This window comes from Nicotiana tomentosiformis, chromosome 9 (assembly GCF_000390325.3).
Source record: "Nicotiana tomentosiformis chromosome 9, ASM39032v3, whole genome shotgun sequence".
Lineage (NCBI taxonomy): Eukaryota > Viridiplantae > Streptophyta > Magnoliopsida > Solanales > Solanaceae > Nicotiana > Nicotiana tomentosiformis.
The window spans coordinates 15,343,876-15,365,527 of record NC_090820.1 but is presented as its reverse complement, the minus strand read 5'-3'; the positions used below and the strand labels follow the sequence as shown (position 1 = coordinate 15,365,527).

The following is a 21,652-nucleotide window of genomic DNA, read 5'->3' as shown; positions in this document are numbered from 1 at the left end:
CAACTCGATGCTCAAATCTTCAATTAAAGTTTATGAAGATCTCTACCATTTTCAACTCAATCCTTACCCATTTGAACTTAACAATCTTTCCACAACCTTATTGTTATGTATACATAATACTCTTATACCCAAAAATTATACTATTAATCACCCATTTTTACTCCAAACCAGAAATTGAAGAATTGAGGAAAGAAATTCTTACCTCTTTGAAGCCGTAGCAAGATCCTTGTGAAATTTTCGAACCTTGAACAAGAATTGATGGATAAATGACTAAGTCTTCACTTTCTCTCTCTAAAATGCTCTCACCTCTCTCTAAAATATCAGATGAAACCCTTCAAAATGACTCCCAATAGTGTTTTATAAGAATGGGGTCGGGTTTATAAAACCAGAAAAATAAAGCTCCAGAACAGGTTCTGCGGTCGCATATGCGACCGCAAAATGGTTATGCGGACCGCATATCGGTCGCATAATCGATGTCCAATACTGGCAAACATCTCTCTGTGTATGTGGTCACTATGCGGCCCACATACCTGTTCTGCGGTCGCATAGTGACCGCAGAACAGTTATGCGGTCGCATAGTCGACCGCAGATTTCATCCAAACTAGCCCTCTTCTGCCTCACTTCTACGGCTATTATGCGGCCCGCAGAGTGATTATGCGGTCGCATAATGGACCGCATAAACGTGTTTTTCCGCCAAAAAATTTCTTTACTTTCCGGTGCATTGTTCAACCCAAAAAGTCTGAGCCGCGTACTAATTGATCTACCTCGACACCACAAAACCTTAATTTCCTTAGCAAAAATTCTCCGGGTCACTACACATACGTCAACATCTAATCAACCTTTTCAACTTAAGTTTTAAACCTTGAAACTAAGTGTTCCAATTCATTCCAAAACCTCACCGAACCCGAACCAATTACCCCGACAAGTCACACAACAATTGTAAAGCTCAAATTGAGTAGTAAAGGGGGAAATGTGGTTGTGATACCCAAAACGACCGGTCAGGTCGTTACACAAGTACTACCTCGGGTCCACTTTAATTGATTTTTTGGTATTTTTTGTTGTCCATAATGTTTGATTTTTTCAGATATTAAGAAAAAATTAACTTCTTTTTTCAAAAGTTACCCTTGGAATAAAGAGCCTAGAAGTATTTGTTATATTTTTTCAATGACAAATTAAGATTAATATGGTCAATTTTATTGTTAATTTATGCTAAAAGATGAATTTCTTAATATGCATGAAAACAACTAAAAAATTAATTAAAGTGAACTGGAGGGAATATTATACTGCTTTAATTTACCTCAATTCTTTTTTCAAGAAAAGGATTTAGAAAAATGAAAACCAAAAGTCATGTAAATAATTATTTTACTTTGAGTTGTATATATGTGAAAAGGCCTTGTTTAATAAATTCAAGCTGATTATAGTATTTCAATATATTGAATAGAGGAAGAGAAAAAACTAAAGAAAAAAAAATAGCCATGATTTGTTGTGCCAAGAAAATGGAAAAATCTTGGATCGATGGAATCGTCTCAACATGGAAATGATTTTCATTCGAATTAACTAAGCATTCGTTCTAGAATTTCACATATAACATCTTTTTTGTTGATAATTTTAATATATATGTCAAAATCATCCAGATTCAGGAGCATCACTTGAAACTTGAGGAGAAGAAGCCGGTACATGAGCATGTGGTTGATCATGTCCATGATGATGATGATGACGACGACGATGACGATGATGATGATGATAATGACGACAATTTTTATGATGACCATCTTGATGATGATGATGATGGAAATGACAATTTGTATGGTCATGGCCATCATCCTCAGGAGAAGGAGAACTCTGAGTAGGAGGTACACTAATTATAACTGGTATTCCTTCTTGTGGAGATGGTGAAGGTGATGAAACAGTTGTTTGAGCATTATCCAAAAGTATTTTTCTGGAGAAAGTTGGAGTTGAGAGAAAGAAAAGGCCAAGAAGAAAAGAAAGGAGTAAATGTGAAGAAGTGGCCATATTTGTAAATCAAAATGAATTGTGATGCTTTGCTTTTAAAATGGTGAGAAAGTTTGAAGAAAATAGTGGGTTTTATATAGTGGGAAAATGGTCTTGTGGGATTAAATTTTAATCTATCTCCTCTTTAATCTGCATTGGGTTTACCAGGTTTTAACTCTCGAGATTGCCACAATCTAACTAGAGCTTTGGTAGCATTTAAGTTTACTATACATTTTTTTTTTTTGGTCAAACTGAAGAATCTGTTTTAAAAGTTTCATTATCGAAAATAAACATTTTATTTGTGTTCCCATTATTCGATACTCTGTATGTTTCAAAAGAACGAACCTTTTATTATTTGGAGAGTCAAATAACATTTAATTTGACCGTAATTTTTACAAATAATTTTTAAATATTTTAAATTGTTAATTATTGTAATTTATAGTATTTTTTATGTAGTTTGTATATATAAAAATTTATTTTAAAAAATTTTAAAAATATATATACGAGTTCACGAAAATTACTCAATCTGAACTCGCTACTAGGAGAATGTTCAAACAAATTGAAACTAGTATTAATCTACGTGTGCAGGGACGACCAATCAGAAATTAGTGGCTCACATCATCATCGTATTCGAATTAATAAATGTGAACCAATTAATAACACTTCTTAATGTTGGTGACGTGTTGGTAGGATATGACTTTTGAAGACAGCGGTATTGGTTTAAACATATTTTCGTGTAGGACGCTCATTGCAACAGCGACCAGTTTTTTTGTTTTTTGTTTTGTTTTTTCGAAAAAAAGTTATTGTCTCATTTTCTGGCTTCCCCTTGATTGGTTGAATGTGGCAATCTAAATTCAATTTTTTAGTAATGACTAAAAGAAAATACAGTGACACAATCTGAAACTGAGGGATTATTATTTTATATTTATGATCTGTTATGTTTCTTACTTCGGTAATTAATACATGCCATCCGAAGAAGGCCCTTACCCCGCTCATAATAGGGTGTTGAATCCCTCGTTGGTTCGTCCGGGTAGAATGACCTCTTTATATAGTCTTTGGCGATCCTTACCCTATAAATTAATTATTGAGATTGAATTAGGCGTAAAATTCATTACTTTATTAGTATCCATTTATGTTGCGACTAATTACTTCGATGTATTTCTACTTTAAATTAATATAAGTTTTTTTTTCTTGGCCAAATAAAAGAAAAGGAAATATTTGCGTGATACATTCTCTTTCAAGTAGGGGTGTCAATAGTTGGAGTAGACCAATTTTTTGAAAAGCTTATATCATAATATTAAGTTTTTGGTTATATATACTCACTTCCTATTTCTTGTCCTGCGAAAAAATTTGACATATAACATCCTTTTCCTTTCTCTTTTCTTGATAATTTTGATCTCTTTAATAGCATATAGGGTAATAAGAAAAAGAAGAGAAATCATTCAGATTCAGGAGCTTGAGCTGAAACTTCAGGAGAAGAAACTGGTGCAGAAGGTGCAGGTTCTTGAACAGGTGGTTGATCATGTTCATGATGGTGGGATTCTTTACCATGGTGATGGTGGTGGCGGCGGCGGTGGTGAATACATTTAGTGTGGTGGCGATGGTGGCCGACGTGACCTGAGTGGTGGCCCTCATGAGGATGATGGCCACATATGCGCTCAGGCACAGGAGCAGGAGCAGGAACAGGAGCAGGACGAGGAGAATCACCACTTTGAGGAGGAGGTGAAATGATGACAATTGGAGCTTCTTGAGGAGATGGTGAAATTGAGCTAATTGGTGCATTTACAGGTGAAGGTGATGAAGCAGTACTTGGATTTGGAATTTCTGAGGGAGAAGGTGAGATTGTTGGAGTTTCTTCACTAGGAGATGAGGCAGGAGCAGTACGTTTCAAAATTATTTTTCTGGAGAGAGTTGGGGTTGAGAGAAAGAAAAGGCAAAGGAGAAGAGAAAGGAGTAAATGTGAAGAAGTGGCCATATTTGTAAATTACACTAAATTGTGATGCTTCTACAATGGTGAGAAAGTGTGAAGAAAGCAGTGGCTTATATAGTGGAAATATGGTCTTGTGGAATTAAATTGTGGTTTATCTCCTCTTTGCATTGGTTTTACCTGCATTTAGTAGTCAAGATTGGCTCAATCTTGCTAAAGCATTAGTAGCATTGAAGTTTAATGCTCTTTTTAATTATTAGTCAAAACGAAGAATATGTAAGTTAGTATAAAAGTTTCATTGCAGGAAAATAATATTTTAGTTTTGTTCACATTATTAGATATTACTCTCTCCGGTCCATTTTGCAGATTGTTTAAGGTTTTGTCAGGGGGAACTCAACAAAACTAGAAGCCTAAAAAGCCGATGCTTAATAAAATTAATGAATACGCTTTTTGTGATAAGGCGCTGTTATGTACTAATTCTTTTTTTCTTTCTTTTTGGTAATGAAGATATTTATTTATACAAATAAAACTACTCAAGAGTCTATTATAAGAGGAGATTACCCTAGGCAACATATTGCCTATTCCGCCTCTTTAAAAAACAAAAACAACTTGGGTAAATATCAGTAATTCGTTTGTTTTGATCTCAAAATATGTAATCAGCGTGAGGGACCAATTAGCTATTTGTAACCAAAAAAATATCAAAATTTTATTTTCTTTTGAGTGGGTATTGTTGGAATAGATCGGGTACATCGTAAGAAGTTTAAGTCTCAGTTTTGGGATGATTTGGTAGAGTTTTGGGATGATTTGAATTGAAAATTCGAAATAAAAAATGAACATGGAAAAAGATAATATGTGTATCACACTGCGTATCATTTGTGTATCACATATGTATCATATTTGTATAAAATGTATATCACATGTATATCCATATATACCTGTGTGTGAGATACATGCATGATACATGTGTCGCAAAAGAATTTTTTGAACTCGATTTTTACTATCAGTCAAAATCACCTTCAATCTTCCTCAAATTTTGTATATTGACTCATCTATGTATTTTCAATGAATTTCAACCATACCCATTGAAAAAGGTCATTTTTTGCTTATATTTTTGGAATCTTATATATATATATTATTTTATTTTTTTTAATTTCATCACCTTGTTTGCTAGCTACCTCATTCATGAAATTTCTTTTTCATCTTGCATCTAATGTTGTTGATCACGCTTAAAATATGAAAGGAGATCTTTGCATGTGATTCTTGGTGAGGAAGAATCCTTATTTATTTGGCTTTTCAATTTTTATATGTGTTTGACTAGTTTTGATAATCTATAATTAATTGTTAGAGGTTGGTAAGTTATGACTAATTTGGTATATTTCTGTAAGATTTCTAAAAGGGAAAAGAAAAAGGCTTTTGGGGATATCGAAATCAAACTTACATAATCTCTTTTAAAAAAATAATATCATTTTCTAAAGTGACAGTTGTTTCAAAAACAAAGTGACGTTTCTATATTTTAAAAGTAATTTATTTAAACTTTACATTTTATTCTTATTATTAAATTTTTTTAGTTACAAAAATGTACATATTTAAATCATAGTATGTCATATTTCCCAAATATGAGACTTGATGACATTGGTAGTTGAAAGCTAAATGAGTATTATGGAAGCCGGATATATGTTACCTTTAGCATCTTTTTATAATTTATTTATATCTATCAATCTATATCTATATCTATATCTATATCTATATTATATTAAAAGCACGAATGCCCTATCAAAATGTCATTCATCTTTTTTACCTTTCGTAAGTGTATTAAATACTGGATATAATTGTAATTCTAATAACTATTTTCTTGAAAAAAAACAAATTGTCGTATTCCTGCATAGAGTTTCCACTGTTTGGGATTCTTGCCTACGCGGTTTATGTCCCGTTTGTATCAGTTTTGAATTCAATTTCCATTGACTCTTTGGTCTTGGTTTAGGGTTCAATTTCTTCTTACTTACGTCCCCTTATTATCAGTTTTTGGATTCAATTCCATTGTCTCTTTGGTCTTTGTTTAGGATTCAATTCCTTCTTAGTTAATTAACTATATCAGGATTGTTCCTTTCGTGTCCTTCTTAGTCTACTGACCATATTAGGATTGTCCTCTTCGTATCTTTACTTTGTCTTGGATTCAATTTAGGTTTCTAGAATTTTACAACCAAAATCAGAGTTTATAATAAGAAGGAGCTGACAACTTCTATAAAAGAAGCTATTATTCTTCATTCTTTGTCATAAACTGACGTCCACATAACAAACTTGCTTGTCACTTGTGGTAAATTTCTATCCTATACTATATTCTTAAAGTTATGTAATATGGTTATTTGTGCATTATCACTATTAATTGAATAATTGCATCAAACTAATTAATCTTTTTAAAAAAATTTCCTCTGTTCTATTCTAATTTGACGTCACAATTACCTACATGATTATTTCTCACACTTTCAAATTGTTAAATGATTGTATTTACAAGTATTTGATAACATTTCTGGAGTTAGTAAGCTAGAGTTGTCAATATTTAATGCTTAGAATAATTCTTGCGTTTTGCATTCTTTATTTACCTATTTTGGATGTTTCATTCATATAAAATATACACACGCCTTCTTCTTTAGCTTTTACATTTTCTTTCTCTTTTTGATTGGATTTACTTTTGTTGATTTTTACTCGTGGTACTGGAATATAGGTAGACTGCTTCTTGCTAAGGTAAGACATTCAAGTTGATAACTTAGAGTTTAATTATGTGATAAAAAAATAATTGTATTTTGTTTTTATACATGTGTGATTACGTACAAATAAATTATTTTGTATTATACATGTTGGTATTGAAGAAAAATGCACCAATCATGCTACTAAAAAAATTGGATCCTTCAAACTAGGGGTGAGCATAATATCGACCGAACCAAAATTTTTTATTTATTCGGTTTCGATTTTTCGGTTTATTCGGTCGGTTTGCGATTTATAGTTTTAAAATATTCGGTGTTCAGTTCGGTGATCGATTTTAATGGTTCGATTTTCGGTTAAACCGAAAAATTGAATTTCTTTAGCCTAAGCCCAAAACCAAATTATTGTTGCACTAAGCCCAAAACCGAAATACTACTGGAGCAACTTCGTTTTTGTTTGTTTATTTTTTTGTCGTCACTTGGTATAATCTTGAAAAATAAAGCAACTTACTACTGCATCAAGTAACACAACGCCTCATAATATAAAACCTGGCTCTTTGTTCTTTTACCAAAGAAGCACAGTTTCTTGTAAAAGCACATCTTTTGTTGTAAATAGAGGAAGAAGAGCGACAGCTACGAGCTAAGCTTTATTTTTTGGACAGTTTCCATTTGTCATCTAAGTAAAATTGCTGTGGAACAGAATCAATAGCCATGAAAAGAGAGCAAAATTAAGAAAATTTGTAGAGATCTGTTGTTGGACTTGGAGTTTTTGGTTACCCTTTTTGGCTATTATCTCAACAAGTAATCTATTTTCGTTGTTTCCTACTATTTTTGTCATGGCTTGAAATTGAAAAACCGAACCGATTAAACCGAACAGAACATGAATAAACCGAACCGAACCGAAATTATTATGATTCGATTTTGGTTATTAAAATCACAAATCGAAAACCGAATAAACCGAACCGAACTTCTAAAAATCGAACCGAACTGACCGATGCCTATCCCTACTTCAAACGGCTTATGTAATGGTACAATGATATGCAAATGTAAGTGCATTCATAACAAATCTATGATGCCCCAGGAAAATTCTGTCTTTTTTATCTTGATGTTTTTTATTAAAATTAATTTGTCAGTTTTAATTTCATTTGGACGTTTGTACAAATCATGTGGTTTGTTTGGATTTCAGGAAATTTATACAATTAGTTGCCAAGTAAATTTTATCTTTTTATCTTGATGTTTTTGTTAAAATTTATCAAATTACAGGCTTTCATATTCAAAAGGCTACACCAACTTTGAGGCACATAAACTAAGAATATTGTCTACAAAGAGATATTAGGTAGGATACAACAACATAACATGTTATTAACTCTTACAATATATATCCTATAATTACAAATGTTATACATATCATGACCTTAACTAATTGTAATGTTGATGTCACGATCCGAAATTTTTCATCGACGGGACCGTGATGGCGCCTAACATTTCACTTGCCAGGCAAGCCAACGTTAGAGAATCATTAAACCAATTCCTTATTTTCATTCAGTAAATAACAATAATTAACTAACATAAAATATAATAAGTGCGAAATATCATAACACTGTATTAATTACTACCACCCGAATCTTGAGTCACAATTCACGAGCATTCTAGAATTTGCCACAAGTAATAGTAAGAAAGAAATACAACTATCTGAATGAAAGAAACAGTAGAACAGAAAAGATAGACGGGGACTTCAAGGTCTGTGAACGCCGACAGATCTACCTTGAGTCTCCGGAAAGCGGACCAATAGCAAAATCTCGATCAACCCGAGCCGGTATCAAAATCTGCATAGAAAGTGCAGAGTGTAATATCAGTACAACCGACCTCATGTACTGGTAAGTGTCGAGCCTAACCTCGACGAAATAGTGACGAGGCTAAGGCAAGGCACCTACAAATTTACTTGTACAATTTAACAGTATATATACAATTAATAGAAATGAAAAACTAAACAGAAAATGTTAGGAGGGGAACATACTGAGGGGAATACAAGATAAAGAACTATAACAGAATGATCACCGGAGCAGTCAATATACCATGAATCAACAGGAATAGTGAATACAGTAAGGAAAAATGCACGGCATCACCCTTCGTGCTTTTACTCTCAATCTCACCATAAAATAAATAAAAACGGTACGACATCACCCTTCGTGCATTAACACTCACAATATGGCACGACATCACCCTTCGTGCATTAACACTCACAATATGGCACGACATCACCCTTCGTGCATTAACACTCTCCCTTACCATAATGTAATACATAAATATCAAAAAGGAGATAGAATAACAAGTACAAACCTTACTTCAACATTTGATTCCATAACATCAATCTCAACTTTGAAATAAAAACTCAATTATCACCAGAAAATTCGTAAACATGATAAGAACGATAAATTGAACAACACTAGTTTAACACATAGCAATTAGGCATAGGAATGAGACAATATAAGAAAAACTAAGAAACATGGAAAAACAGATAAATTGAAAGCGCATAAGTACTCGTCACCTCACATATACACCGCTCACATGAATTTTATTTTGCAAGTAATCTAAGGTTCCTAATTCCCTCAAGTCAGGGTTAGACACAACACTTACCTCGCTCCGAAGGCCACTTAATTCTCAATCACATCTTTTCCTTTGGAATTCACCTCCAAACTACTCGTATCTATTCAAAAATGACTCAATAATATCAAACGTTGCTAAAGGAATCAACTTTAATGAATAATTATATATTTCCCAAATTTTTCTCCAAAAAGTCAAAAATCGACCCCGGGCCCGCTTGGTCAAAATTCGAGGTTCGGACCAAAATTCATTTACCCATTCACCCCTGAGTCCGAATATGTAATTAGTTTAGGAATCCGACCTCAAATCGAGGTCTAAATTCTCAAATTTTCGAAATCCCTAATTTTTACCCTAACCCCTAATTCTACCATGAAAACTTTAGATTTTAGGTTGAAAATTCAAGAAATGTAATGGGTAATTGAAAGAAAATAGTTTAGAATTACTTACCAACAATTTGGGGAAGAAATGACTCTTGAAAAATCGCCCCTCACCATTTGATTTTTGAGAAAAATGAGTTTTTGGCTAAAATCCCGTTTTTGGGTTCTTTTAAGTGCTGGGCGACAATGTTTATCGCGTTCGCGAGAGCACTGTCGCGTTCGCAAAGTGTATGGGCTGCCAAGCCTTCGCGTTCGTGAGACAGTGCTTGCGTTCGCATAGACTACCCTTCCCTGGTGTTCACGTTCGCGAGTCATTATTCGCGTTCGCGATGAAGAAAAAGTTGTCTGCCCCTCCCCAGTGCCTAACACTACGCATTCGCGAAGGGTAATGCCCCCATCGCTTCGCGTTCGCGACCAAGCCTTCGTGTTCGCGAATAAGAAATCCTCAGCTGCCAAGTTTACTCTTCGCGTTCGCGAGAGTACCTTCGCGAACGCGAAGAAGGACATGCCAGAACACCTGCTGCAGCAAAAATACCAGATTTTCTAAGTCCAAAACATCCTATGGCCTATCCTAAACTCACCCGAGCCCTCGGGGCTTCAAACCAAACATGCACACAAGTCTAAAAATATCATACGAACTTGCTCACGCGATAAAATCGCCAAAATAATACCTAGAACTACGAATTTAGCATCAAATCAAATGAAATTCTCAAGAACACTTTAAAATTTTTATTTTCTCAGCTGGACGTCCGAATCACGTCAAATCAACTCCGTTTCTCATCAAATTTCACAGACAGGTCTTAAATATCATAATAAACCTGTACCGGGCTCCGAAACTAAAATACGGACCCGATACTAACAATGCCAAATATCAATCAATTCTTAAAAATAAATAATTTCCAAACTTTTAATTTTTATCAAAAATTTATAACTTGATTTAGGGACCTCCGAATTCGATTTCGGGCATACGCCCAGGTCCCATGATTCGACTCGGACCCACCGGGACCGTCAAAATACGGATCCGGGCCCGTTTACCAAAAATATTGACCGAAGTCAACTAAAATCAACTTTTAAGGCAAAAATTCTTATTTTTATTAGTTTTCAACATAAAAGCTTTCCGAAAATCTGTCCGGACTGCGCACACAAATTGAGGAGGGTAAAAATGAGATTTTTAAGGCTTAAGAGCGTAGATTCGAGTTCTAAAACATAAGATGACCTTTTGGGTCATCACAATTGACGTTTGCAGGTTCAGAAAATATTCACTATATTTGAATTCAGCTATTACATCAATGTATTTACACTCATTTTTACATTTCAATTCCATGTTGAATCCATTTGGACATTAATTACTATTACACATAGTTCATTCATGTGATATATAATTCTTTTACAAACAGACGCGGCTTACACATGTATCGCACGTATACTGAAACTAGTTATATTAAAAGCACGAAGGCCCTTAGCAAAATATTGTTTGCCTTTTTTATCCTTTAAAAATAGAGTTCACACTAGACAAAATAGTCAATTGATTATTTTTCCTAAATCTAGGCTTTTGATATCAACTAAAATTTCTGTTATTAAATTTTCCTTATATAAACAATGTAAAAGGTCATATATTTTAGGACTTTAAAACACCTAACTTTACCACTTATATAAGAGTACACGCATAAACATATTTAAGAAAAATTCCTAACAAAGCGTTAAGACATTTAAATTTTGTTGGGAACTTTTACATGTGTAACATAAAAAAACATACTTATTATAAATTTGGTATGTATCACCGAAAGAAAAATGTGCAAGCATATTTTTTATATTAATTAGAATCTCAAATTATAATTCTCTATTTAAGAGTTGTCTCTTGATGTCTGAGTATGGGTTTGCACCCCAACACTAAATCCTTCATTAGAATTTAGCAGCTAAATAATATTCCAACAAAAATTTAACTTATTTTGAGTACACCAGCAATATAAATAATTTTTAAGCAAATTTTAACTTATATCATAATGATATAATGATTTAATTTATATCATTTTATTTCTTTTTAGGAAAATAATTTGTTGGATTAAATATTACTAATCTACTAAAATTCTTAGTATGATAACTTTATCCAACAATATAGGGTGTCTTATTGTTTGTCGTATTTTTCAATTTGAGTTCAATATGAGTGATATGAAATTTATATTAGGTACTTTGAGCAAATATAATTTATTTCTTTAAGGCTATGAGAACATAGTATAGTAATACAAGTCAAAGTATTATTCCATTCTATTTGAGCTATTAAAGCAAATGCACAACTTCTATATCGAAGTTATGTAAAGGTGTTAGAATACTTTTGCATGACATAGTTTTTTTTCTTTCTTAAGTTGGCTGTATAGGATGAATAGTCAATATTTTTCAAGAGCTTGTGCTTTTTAAAAATTATTTTATAACTTATCACATAGTTTAATAATATTTGTGTAATCTTTTATAAATTTTATATTCATTGATATGGAGAACGCACGCAACGTGCGTACTCTAAAGCTAGTTTTTTTAATTGTATTTTTAATACAAATTCGTTTCATCCAATCCAAAAAGAATGTGCATACAAGTTCTGCTAAGTTTATGGATTATAAACACTTTATTCATTCATATTATTAACTTGCTTTCTACTATTTTTCTTCCTAAAATTATTACTAACTTCTTTTCTTTGAATAAAAACTCCATCAATTCACAAAAGCTAAATAAAAATATGTACCTTGCTGTTGGATTTGGGTTTTCTTCTTCGATGAACAAGAAAAGGTTGGTAGAAGGTAAAGTGGTCTACTAGGGTGTTCGATACAATTGATGTCTGAATATCTTTGTAATATTTTGGTGAGATGAGATGCAGCCATGCGGAAATGATTAACGGACACAAACAAACAAATGTTTGACCAGACCTTACAAAGATATTGGGCTCTGCGCAAATATTGGGCTCTGCACAAATATTGGGCTCAAGCTAATTTACATTCATTGGGCTTGTCAGAATGTTTGCTTCTTGGGCCTACTAGAAGAAGCTGGAGAAAAGATATTTATGTTTCTATTTTAAACATATTATTTATTCTTATAATTAGCACGTGAGTTAGTTATAGAGTAGCTAATAGAATAGAGACATGTGTATAGGCAGTTATGTTTTAGATTTCATTTTGCTGTATATAAAGGATAGCTTGTACAGTCCGTCATTCATTCAATCATACACATAAAATTCTATTAATCCTTTTTCTTTGAATTCTGTCATGGTATCAGAGCAATGATTAAGCTGCCTCAAATCACGTCTTCCTTTTACAATTTCTAATTTTTCAGATTGTTTCATCTCCTAGACATGAGTACTAATGGACAAACCACTTATGTAGTCCTTTCTTCAACTCCAACCCCAGCTGTGTTTGTTGCAGCTGGTTCTACTGCTAATTCTTTGGTTGATTCAGCTCACTCTTACTATTTGCATTCTTCAGATTACCCAGGTAAGAACCTGGTATCTTCAGCTTTTGATGGAAGAGCGTATGGAGGGTGGAGACGAGCTATAGTAATAGCTTTGTCTGCTAAGAACAAACTAGGGTTCATTGATGGAACCCTAGCTCTTCCTGATGCAGATTATGGACTTCAGAGGGCTTGGTCAAGGTGCAATGATATGGTCCTTTCATGGCTTCTCAACTCAGTATCAAAGGAGATAGCAGAGAGTGTCTTGTATTCTCAGAGTGCAAATGACCTTTGGAATGACCTGGAAGACTAATTTGGTCAGACAAATGGAGCCAAACTTTTCCAACTACAAAAGAAATTAAGTGTTGTTGTGTAAGGTTGTCACGACCCAATACCTAACCCGTCGTGATGGCGCCTATCGTGGTGCTAGGAAAGCTGATCTTTCCAAGACTCTTTCAAAATTTTAACAGAAGTGAATTAAGACATTTAAAACATCCGGAGGTTTTTTTTCTTCATAAATACGGGATAAAATCTAAATAAAAAGATAAGTGCGAAAAAATAGCCCGATATCGGGGTGTCACTAAGTCATGAGCATCTAGATAACCAAACTAATACAACCAGTGTCTAAGCATCAATACAAGACAGAAAGAAGTATATAGAAGGAGAGACAAGGTCCTGCGGACGCCGATAGCTACCTCGTAGTCTCCGGTACTCGATCCTCCCGAACTCAACGACCTCCGTGATTAAACACACCTGGATCTGCACATGAAGTGCAGGGTATAGCATGAGTACAACCAACTCAGCAAGTAACAGAAATAAATAAGAAAATGATAAGCAGTGAAAAGCTATATAGTACAGCTCATTTTAAAAGTTTTCAGTAAAGAGTGAACATGCTTTCAAATCCCGTGGTATAAGTCAAATCAGTTCGCGCTCATGTAAAACAGATATGAATCTTCCAGAAATTTCACAACAACAGATAACAACTAAGTACAACAATAAATAAAAGCAAGTACAGCCTCTCAAGGCAGTAGTCACTCAACCCATCTCAACAGCTCACACTCTCGGCTCTCAGCCCTCAATACACACTCTCAATAGGTACCTGCGCTCACTAGGGGTGTTCAGACTCATGAGGGACTCCTACAGCCTAAGCGCTAATCCGTACGGATAACTCACGTGCTGCATGGACAACTCACGTGTTATAATATAATATCTGAATCTGCACGGACAACTCACGTGTTGCACGGACAACTCACGTGTTGTACGGACAACTCATGTGCCATAGTATAAACATAAGGATCCGCGCGGACAACTCACGTGTCATATAATAATACCTCACAGCTAGGCCCTCGGCCTTACTCAGTGATGAACATCTCTAGTCTCACACCTCTCAATAAAGAAAGGGAAAAATAGCCCAAATCAAAGTGTTACAGTATATTATTCGGGAAAAACAAATAACAGAGACTGAGATAAACATGTACAGAAATCACTATGTCAGAGTATAACAAACATGACCAGGAATATAGCCTAAGCATGATTTCTAACATGAAAGCAGTCAAGTTCTAGTAGAGAGGAATACATATAAACACAATTAAAGGCTATTTAGACTTTGCAGTCTCCCGGGATGGACCAAGTCTCAATCCCTTACGGCGTACACCCATACGCCTGTCACCCGGCATGGGTGTTACCTCCAAACAGTCATATCATACCAAACTCCGGGTTTCATACCCTCAAAATCAGATTTAAAATTGTTACTTATCTCAAACCGATCAAATCCCTACTTCGCAATGCTCTTTCCCCTTGATTCGGCCTCCAAATGCTCCGAATATATTCATAATCAGTACAATACCATCAATTTATGCTAAAGAAATGAATTCCACAAGAAAAACTACCAATATAGACCAAAATCCCGAAATTGACTCAAACCAGGTCCACGGTCCCACATCTCAAAATTTGAAAAAAGTTACAAAACTTGAAAGCCCATTCACTCCCAAGTCTACCCATACTAAATTCATCAATATCCGACCTCATTTGGTCCCTCAAATCCCCAAATTACTCTCTCCAAAATCTCAAGCCCTGACCCCTTATTTCACTCCAAAAATCCTACTAATTAGGTGAGAAATTAACGAAAAAACACCATAGCTAATGATAATAGAGCTCAAGCAACTTACCTCAGTGAATACCCTTGAATCCCCTTCCAAAAATCACTCCAAAAGCTCCAAAACCCGACTTGAAAATGGTGGAAATGAACCAAAATTCACGAAGTGTTCAATTTATAGTTTCTGCCCAGGTCTTTTGCACCTGCGGCCAAATATGCACACCTGCGGTGCCGCATCTGCGCAAACATGTCCGCACCTGCGGAAAATCATTAAAGCCCAAAACTTCGCACCTGCGCTCCATGTCCGCATCTGCGACCACGCAGGTGCGGAAAAGACCTCGCACCTGCGGCCACTACCTGACCTCCTCCCTTCCGCTTTTGCAGGCATCTATCCGCATCTGCGGACTCGCAGATGCGACTTCTTCTATGCACCTGTGAACCCAGCCTACCTCAACACTGTCTGCACTAGCGAACTCCCACGCGCACCTGCGACATCGCACTTGCGGCTCCCCCCTCCACAGGTGCGGAAATATCAGTAGCGACAGCTTCAACTGCATTTTCCAACTTCAAACAATCCGTTAACCACTCGGAATAACCTCGAGCCCCTCGGGACCTCAACTAAACATACCAAAAAGTCATATATCAACATACGAAATTAGTCGAATCTTCAAATCACTCAAAACCACATCAAAACACCAAATTACCCTCGGATTCAAGCCTAAGAACTTCTAAACTTCCAAATTCAACAACTAATGCCGAAACCAACCAAACCACGTCCGAATGACCTCACATTTTACACACATGTCACAAATGACACCACGAACCTACTCCAACTTCCGAAATTTCATTCCGACCCCGATATTAAATTTTCCACTGCCGACTGAAATCGCCAAATTTCCAACTTTCGCCAATTCAAGTTCAATTCTTCTACGGACCTCCAAATCACATTCCGGACGCACTCCTAAGACCAAAATCACCTAACGGAGCTAATGAAACCGTCAGAATTCAAATCCGAGATTGTTTACACATAAGTCAACATCTGGTTGATGTTTCTAACTTAAGCTTTCACTTTAGAGACTACGTGTCTCAATCTACTCTGAAACCACTCCGGACCCGAACCAACTAACCCAGTATAATATAATATAGCTGAAAAGCACAAAAGGAAGCAGAAATGGGGGAAACAAAGCTATAACTCTCGAAATGACCGGCCGGGTCGTTACATCCTCCCCCTCTTAAACAACCGTTCGTCCTCGAACAGATCTAGAAACATACCTGGAGTCTCGAATAGGCGTGGATATCTGCTCTGCATCTCCCGCTCGGTCTCCCAGGTGGCCTCTTCCACAGGCTGACCTCTCCACTTCACCTTCACCGAAGCTATGTCCTTTGACCTCAACTTCCGAACCTGCCGATCCAATATGGCCACCGGCTCCACATCATAAGTCATATCACCCTCCAACTGAACCGTGCTGAAGTCCAAGACATGGGACGGATCGCCAACATACTTTCGGAGCATGGAAACATGAAATATTGGATGCACACTCGACAAGTTGGGTGGCAAGGCAAGCTTATAAGGCACCTCTCCTATCCTCTGAAGTACCTCAAAAGGCCCAATGAACCGGGGGCTCAACTTGCCCCTCTTTACAAACCTCATAACACCCTTCATGGGTGATACCTTCAGCAAAATCTTCTCCTCAACCATAAAAGACACATCACTGACCTTCCTGTCCGCATAGTTCTTCTGCCTAGACTGCGCCGTACGAAGCCGCTCCTGAATCAATTTCACCTTATCTAATGCATCCTGGACTAAGTCTATACCCAAGAGCCTAGCCTCACCCGACTCAAACCATCCTACTGGAGATCTACACCTCCTCCCATATAAAGCCTCGTATGGAGCCATCTGAATACTCGACAGGTAACTATTGTTATATGCAAACTCTGCGAGAGGCAAGAACTGGTCCCATGAACCCCTAAAGTCAATGACACAAGCACGCAACATGTCCTCCAATATCTGAATAGTGCGCTCGGACTGCCCATCCGTCTGAGGGTGAAAAGTTATGCTCAACTGAACCTGAGTACCCAACTCTCGCTGCACGGCCCTCCAAAACTACGATGTAAACTGAGTACCTCTATCTGAAATGATGGAAACTGGAACACCATGCAGGCGAACAACCTCTCAGATATAAATCTCAGCCAACCGCTCTGAAGTGTAAGTAGTACCAGCTGGAATGAAGTGAGCGGACTTGGTCAGCCGATCCACAATAACCCAAATGGCATCGAACTTCCTCGAAGTCCGTGGGAGCCCAACCACGAAGTCCATGGTGATCCGCTCCCACTTCCACTCTAGAATCTCTAACCTCTGAAGAAAGCCACCCGGTCTCTGATGTTCATACTTAACCTGTTGACAGCTGAGATACCGAGCCATAAACCCAACTATATCCTTCTTCATCTCCTCCACCAATAGTACTGCCTTAAATTCTGGTACATCTTTGTGGCACCCGGATGGATGGAATACCGTGAGCTATGAGCCTCCTCAAGAATCAACTCCCTGAGCCCATCTACATTAGGCACACATATCCGGCCCCACATCCTCAACACGCCATCATCACCAATATTCACATCCCTAGCATTACCTATTCGAACCCTGTCCCAAAGAACGAGCAAGTGGGGATCATCATACTGACGCTCCATGATACGGTCATAAAGAGAAGACCTGGAGACCATGCAAGCCAACACCCGACTTGGCTCTAAAATATCCAATCTCACAAGCTGGTCCGCCAAGGCCTGAACATCCAATGCCAAAGGTCTCTCTGCTACCGGGAGATATGCTAAACTCCCCAAACTCTCCGCCCGGCAACCCAAAGCATCAGCCACCATATTGGCCTTCCCCGGATGGTACAAAATAGTGATATCATAGTCCTTAAGAAGCTCTAACCATCTACGCTGACACAAATTAAGATCCTTCTGCTTCAACAGATACAGCAAACTCCGGTGATCCGTATAGATCTCACAATGAACCCCATACAAATAATGATGCCAAATCTTCAAGGCGTGAACAATGGCTGCTAACTCAAGATCATGGACAAGATAGTTCTTCTCATGGGTCTTCAACTGGCGCGAGGCATAGGCAATCACCCTACCCTCCTACATCAGAACACATCCAATACCTACCCTCGAGGCATCAGAATACACAGTGTAAGAACCTGAAGCCGATGGCAGAACTAACGCTGGAGTTGTAGTCAAGGCAGCCTTAAGCTTCTGAAAGCTCTCCTCACACTCATCCGACCACCTGAATGGAGCACCCTTTTGGGTCAATTTGGTCAAGGGCGATGCAATAGATGAAAATCCCTCCATAAAGCGACGGTAATAACCCGCCAAACCAAGAATGCTCCTAATCTCCGTGGCTGAGGACGATCTAGGCCAACTCTGCACCGCCTTTATCTTCTTCGGATCCACCTGAATACCTTCACTGGACACCACGTGCCCCAAGAATGCTACTTAACCGAGCCAAAACTCACACTTGGAGAATTTTGCATAAAGCTTCTCCTCCCTCAATCTCTGCAATACAACCCTTAAATGATGGGCATGCTCCTCCTGGCTACGAGAGTACACCAGGATGTCATCAATGAATACAATAATGACTGAGTCCAAATAGGGCTGGAATACACTGTTCATCAAATGCATGAACGTTGCTGGGGCATTGGTCAGCCCAAAAGACATGACCAAGAACTCATAATGGCCATATCGGGTCCTGAAAGCTGTCTTAAGAATATCCAAATCCCGAATCTTCAGTTGGTGATAACCGGACCTCAAATCAATCTTGGAGAACACCCTCACTCCCTGATGCTGGTCAAATAAATTATCAATACGAGGTAAAGGATACTTGTTCTTGACTGTGACCTTGTTCAACTGCCTGTAATCAATGCACATCCTCATGGAACCATCCTTCTTCTTTACAAATAAAATAGGTGCACCCCAAGGTGACACACTAGGTCGAATAAAGCCCTTATTAAGAAGTTCCTGAAGTTGTTCCTTCAATTCCTTCAACTCCGTCGGTGCCATACGATACGGTGGAATAGAAATGGGATGAGTGTCCGGCACCAAATCAATACCGAATTCAATATCCCTGTCAGGCGGAATGCCTAGAAAGTCTGCAGGAAACACATCCGAAAAATCACGTACCACTAGAATAGAATCAATGGCAGGAGTCTCTGCACTAACATCCCTCACAAACGCCAAATAAGATAGGCAGCCCTTCTCAACCATACGCTGAGCCTCCAAACATGAAATCACCCTACTAGGTACATAATCTATAGAACCGCTCCACTCAACCCTCAAAAATTCCGGCATCGCCAATGTCACGGTCTTAGCGTGACAATCTAGAATAGCATGACATAGGGATAACTAATCCATACCCAATATCACATCAAAGTCAACCATACTGAGCAACAAAAGGTCCACTCGGGCCTCTAGACCCATAATAGTCACCACACGTGACCGATATGAACGGTCCACAATAATGGTATTGCCCACAGGTATAGATACATGAACATATGAAACTAAAGACTGACGGGGCATATCCAGAAAATGGGTGAAATACGAGAAAACATATGAATATGTGGAACTAGGGTCAAATAATACAGAGGCATCTCTGTGACAAACTGAGACAATACATGTAATCACAACATCTAAAGCAATAGCATCTGGTCTGGCAGGGAGGGCATAGAAACGGGCCTGACCACCCCCTGAACTGTCTCCCCCTCTCGGGCGACCCCTAGCTGACTGGGCTCCACCCCTAGCTGGCTGAGCTCCACCCCTAGCTGACTGGGCGGGTGGTGGAGGAACTGGTGCTAGTGCCATCGGCCGAGTACTCTGATGTGGAGTCCCACCCAATAGCCTAGGGCAATCTCTCATAATTTGACCAAAATCTCCGCACTCGAAACAACCCCTCCTCTGACGAAACTGCTGCTCCTGATGCCCAAAAGAACTACCCGAGGATACCTGAGTGGGCAGGGCATGATGAGAACTCTGCGCTGGTAGTGCACTGAATGATGACTGGCCTTGCTGATGACTGTGAGAACCATGGCCAGATGATGCACCGCGATGAAATGGCCGAGCTGACTGAGCCTGTCTGAAATGACGACCTCTACTGTGCTAGAACTGACCCCCAAAAGGAGCACCGTTGAATCCACCCTGACCACGAGGCCTCTTGGCCTCCCTCTCAACCCTCTACTGACCGCGAACCATCTCAGTCTGCCGAGCAATGTCGACAACCTCATCAAAGGTAGCACCACACACCCTCTCTCTAGTCATGAGCAACCATAGCTGAAAAGTGAGACCATATGTAAACCTCATGACCCTCTCCCTGTTTGTGGGAACCAACCAGATAGCATGACGGTCCAACTACAAGAATCGCATCTCATACTGCATTACAGACATATCGCCCTAGCGAAGCTGCTCAAACTATCTGTGCAGCTCTTCTCTGCGGGAATGAGACACAAACTTCTCCAAAAAGACCACGGAGAATTGCTGCCAAGTAAGGGGTGCTGCGCCAACAGGCCTACGCCTCTCGTAAGTCTCCCACCATCTGATTGCAGCCCCAAAAAACTAAAAAGTAGTGAATGAGACCCCACAAGTCTCCAGAATACCAGCAGTACAGAGTATCCTCTGACACCTGTCCAAGAATTCTTGGGCATCCTCTCTCTCTGTGCCACTGAAAGGTGGAGGCTGGAGTCTCCCAAAACTCTCCAACCTACGTTGATGATCCTCAGGCATAGCAGGAACCACACAGTCCTGAACAGCTGCAACCGGCTGGGCTAGTGGTGCCTCCGGTGTATGGAGTCCCTGAATAACCTGCTCGGGTGTGCGAGTGGCGGGAGTCTGAGTGCCTCCCCCGGCCTGAGAAGTGGTTGCGACCATCGAGACAGAGACTGCTTGAGTAAGGCCGGTACACGCTGTCAGAATCTGAGCTAGGGCCTCCTGAAGGCTTGGAATCACAATAGGCACAGGTGGTGCCTGAGCTGGTGCATCAACAACTGGAACCTGGTCCTGATCTGGGACAACTGGTGGATCTGCAGGTACTGTCCCAGCTGTTGTACGGGCTGCACCTCTACCCCTATGACAACCTCTACCGCGACCTCGGACTCTCGCGGCCCTGGCTGGTGGTACTGGTGGCTGGCCCTCCTGACCGGTAGCACGAGTCCTCACCATCTGTGAGAGAATGAAATAACAGGTGTTTAATTACCAGAATAAACAGATTCGCCCGACAAAAATCAAAGAATGTGAAATTTTCCTAAGGGTTCTGCAGCCTCTCGAAGATAAGTACAGACGTCTTCGTACCGATCCATAAGACTCTACTAACCCGCTCATGACTCATGAGACCTATGTAACTTAGGGCTTTGATACCAACTTGACATGACCCAAAACCAAACCCGTCGTGATGGCGCCTATCGTGGTACTAGGCATGCCGACCTTTCCAAGACTCTTTCAAAATTTTAACAGAAGTGAATTAAGACATTTAAAATATCCG

General features: G+C 38.4%; 1 protein-coding gene across 1 annotated transcript; it reads right to left on the bottom strand.

Moving 5' to 3' along the window:
- Positions 1 to 3,430: 3,430 nt before the first annotated feature.
- On the bottom strand, positions 3,431 to 3,967 carry LOC138898422 (arabinogalactan protein 1-like). The gene has a single exon (XM_070184488.1). The coding sequence runs from the start codon at positions 3,965 to 3,967 to the stop codon at positions 3,431 to 3,433; it is 537 nt and encodes a 178-aa protein (XP_070040589.1).
- Between the last annotated feature and the right edge of the window lie 17,685 nt (positions 3,968 to 21,652).